General features: G+C 32.9%; 1 protein-coding gene across 1 annotated transcript; it reads left to right on the top strand.

Moving 5' to 3' along the window:
• Positions 1–2,643: 2,643 nt before the first annotated feature.
• On the top strand, positions 2,644–3,585 carry LOC108450485 (calvin cycle protein CP12-3, chloroplastic). Its single transcript, XM_017748135.2, has one exon. The coding sequence runs from the start codon at positions 2,842–2,844 to the stop codon at positions 3,250–3,252; it is 411 nt and encodes a 136-aa protein (XP_017603624.1). The 5' UTR covers positions 2,644–2,841; the 3' UTR covers positions 3,253–3,585.
• The last annotated feature ends 406 nt before the right edge of the window (positions 3,586–3,991 follow it).

Genomic DNA, 3,991 nt, shown 5'->3' with positions numbered 1-3,991 from the left:
TCTCAGATTTGGATTTAACCACGTGGAAGTTAACCCAGTTTTATCAATCTGTGTTCTGGTTAAAAGCCAGTCGCGTTGTGGTCTCCAATAAAAAAGTCACGCCGTTCTCGGTGTCACAGACCTCACTATCATAATAAATAATAGCATTAATTCGTCTACTCATTTTCAACCAATTTATCTATCGAGAAAAAATTAAAACACAAAAAATTAACATGAAAATCAAAACATTATGCAATAAATATAATGCTTCATATAAATATTAACAAGAAAAATCAAATTATACCTTCAACCCTAACTTCTATTCTTCTAAACTTCTATTCTTCTGAATTTCTTCGATTTCTATTGCTCCAACTTATGCCATCAGAGGCTGAAATATGGGTCATTTATAGCCTAAGCGAATGCATCCCACTCCTTTCTGTAAAATGCCCCGGATAGTGGGGGTTGAAATTTGTAGAGGAAAAACGCTCCAAACAAGACGCACTATCAGAAGCAGTAGTAAAAAGAACATCTAGCTGGAAGCGCTTTCAGTACTTTTGCTGACAGTGCATCATGTTTGGAGCATTTTCCACTAGAAACCTCAACCCCCACTATTCAAGGCATTTTTCACAAACCTCATCCTGAGAATCCTGAGATATTTTTTCAGAACCATCTCATCAGATTTATTTTCTCAGAAGCAGCAGTACTAAAAAAGGCGTCCAGTTGGAAGCGTTTCTAGTACTTTTGCTGACAGTGCATTCTGCTTGGAATGTTTTTCCTTTACAAACCTCAACCCATCTTGCCAAAATTATTTCTTCAGAACCCATTCCCTCAAAACTATTTTTCCAAAATCCATCCTGTACAAATCATTTTTTAGATCCCTTAAACCCTAAAAAATAAAAGAAATCTTAAACTTAGACATTTAAAAAATAAAAACCCTAAACCCTAATTTTATAAACCCTAAACATTAACCCTAATAATTAAAAATTTTAACAAAACCATAACTGGGAAAGCACGGGCAAAAGTGCGCCCATGTGGACACTTTTTTAAAAAGTGCTTCCACGTCAATGCGTTTTACCTGACATCAAGAAAAAAAAGGCTGAATAGACACGCTTTTTTGCGTATCCCTTGAAAATGATGCTAGTTTAACGGATTTTTGTAAAAACGGATCATTCCCGTCATCTTAAAAAAAATCTATTTCTATAATTTTTTTGAAAAAAAAAGACTTTTTTCGGTCAATTGATCAGTATAAAAATATTATTCAAATCCTACAAAACTACTAATCTCATTTAAAATCTAACTCGTTTTTCAAAATGGGCTCAAAACATTATTTGCCCTGGTCAAAGTCAAATGGTAACTTCTAAAACTTTTAATTATATTCTTATTTTATAAATACTTTTAGAATTTTTAATTTTTAGAATTTATAAATTTATTTTTATTTTAATACATATAAATACCACATGGCACTTTATAATTGTATTGAAGTGCCATACGAAATATTCTAATTATGTCACATTTCAAATTTTTTATCAAAAATAGACAGAATTGAAAAAAAATTAAATGAGAAAAATGATAGTTTAAACCTTTTAAATAAACCAAAATATTTTAAATTTAAGTAATCGTATTCAAATGCAAAAAGTAAAGACAAGAAGAGGAAATGGGGCATTGGCGTTGTCCTACTTACCATCACCATCACCATCACCATCACCAAACAAGCATTCATTGTTCTCTTTGAAACGTGTGTGGACTTTGCGTGATATATGTGGAGGAGAATGCTACTTGATAAAACCAAACACAAACCACAAATACAATAATTTATTCCATTATTTTATTGTATGTGTTACAAATATTTCTATTTATAAAAAATTAACAAAATAATCATTTTTGTAATAGTTAAACAATATCAATTTTATGAAATAGATTTAGTTAAATTACTAACATGGTCTAATGACACTGTTGTGTGATTATTGGTGAACAAGGTCGATTTTATGCCACATAACCTCTGTGAAATATACGACTTAGGCACACGGTCGCGTGATTCTTATTTTATATATTGACCCATAAATTTTATAAATGGTACAATTTGATCTCTATTTGTTTTCGAGTCAATTTTAGAGTTTTCGTAAGCTCGACTAAAACTCAATTTTGTTTGTTATGCATGATATATGTATAATTGTATGTAATTTGATATTCTTGAATTTAGTTTTTTACGTAACTGTTCCATTAATTGTTATAGCATCCTATAACTTGGGTCCGACGACCAGATCGGGTGAGTTCAAATATTACTTTTAAACATTAAATAAAGTATAGTATCAAGTAGGGCTAAATGTATAAATTTTTCAAAGTACAATGAGCTAAACAAATATATCACGTTATTTAAAAATACCACATTGTTGATTAAGTCTTAGTTCAATTTGCATGGATATTGTTGTCAATGCAAAAAGACATGGGTTCGAGTGCGTTGAAGTGCATTATCTTCTTATTTAGGGTTGGGGAGGGGCTATGCCTAGTTTTAGACATTACATCAATAAAATCAGATATGGTTAGAATTTATAATGAAATTATTTAAAAAAATACCACATAAAGACTAATGAACTAAATTAAAAACTAAAAATTAAATTTACAATTTACACATGGTATAAGGACTAAGAGTATGATTTTACCATCTTTTCCTCACCAGCCTTAATGCTGATCACAATTCATCCAAACTAGTTCGTTGTCGTTTCATAAACCCTCTTTTCCTTCTCTTTCAACTATCATCTTCTTGAACATGACAAAGACCCCCTATTTCTTGGTCAAACAACCCCCCACAAACTCCATTTAACCCAAAAAAAATAAAAAAAGGTTGTATACCAGACTTCAGGCATGGCAACTCTAAGGTTTAACTCACTGACAGGGACCCTAGAAAAGAACCCGACATCATTTTTTTCTTCAAATCCAAGGCTGTGTTGGGCTTACTTTCAATGTAATAACAAAGGTGAAAGAAGGGCATCGAGAATGACAGTCAAAGCAATGGGAGCAGCCAAATACAAAGGAACTCAAATGAGGGAAAAGAAGCTAACTGAGATGATTGAGAAAAAAGTTACAGAAGCTAAGCAAGTTTGTGAAGGAGATGAGACATCTGAAGAGTGCAAAGTTGCTTGGGACGAGGTCGAAGAGGTAAGTCAAGCAAAGGCTGATCTTAGGCTTAGACTTGAAATAGAAAAGAAAGATCCTTTGGAGTCTTTTTGCCAGGAAAATCCTGAGACTGAAGAGTGTAGGATCTATGAAGATTGATGGGAAAATGAATATCATTTTCTAGATCTGCCTAATGCTATTTAGTGGGAAAAGTAAGGAATTAAGCACCTCTTTAGAACAATCAAACCAACTTTGTTGTTGGGGGATTGTTAATTTGTGGTTTTAGTTATTAATCTAAACTGTATGGTGTGAATCCTTTATTGTTTTGTTGTTTTCAATCAAGCTGAAACTTATGTTGTAAAAAAACTTTGTTGATTTTTTTAATTTTAGATCATGTATTGGATGGATGCATGCCTGTTTATTTCCAGCGGTATAAGAATTTGAAGTTTAGGGCCTGTAACAAAAGACAATAAAGAAAAATTTGTGATGAAACCAGATAGAGTATCCATCAAAATCAGCTGAAATTTTGGACTTACCTCTGTTGGTTTGGTCCCCCTGAATCTGAAGGAGCAGCAAAGGGAGTTGGAAGATACAATTTGGTGAAAATTCCTTGCCAATCCCAGCATGAGGAATTGTTAAACCATGGTAAACCCTTAAGATTATTGCTTTGAAACATTCCTGCGTGACTAAGAATCTCTCACTTCAGCGACTAGAGCTTTCATAGGTACCATAAAGACAATCTCGTAGTTTCTGTGGCTAATTTAATTGAACCACCAGTTTCCATATTCAAGTTGATAGCATAGCAGCGCAATAGGATGTCATCACTGCTGAAAAAAAAAACGCAGTTTCATACACTAGATCTGAACCAGGGTCAAGTGTTGCATCCCTTTGAAAGCAG

The sequence above is a fragment of the Gossypium arboreum genome, chromosome 5, assembly GCF_025698485.1.
Source record: "Gossypium arboreum isolate Shixiya-1 chromosome 5, ASM2569848v2, whole genome shotgun sequence".
NCBI classification, from domain to species: Eukaryota; Viridiplantae; Streptophyta; class Magnoliopsida; order Malvales; family Malvaceae; genus Gossypium; species Gossypium arboreum.
This window is presented reverse-complemented; position numbering and strand designations above follow the sequence as displayed.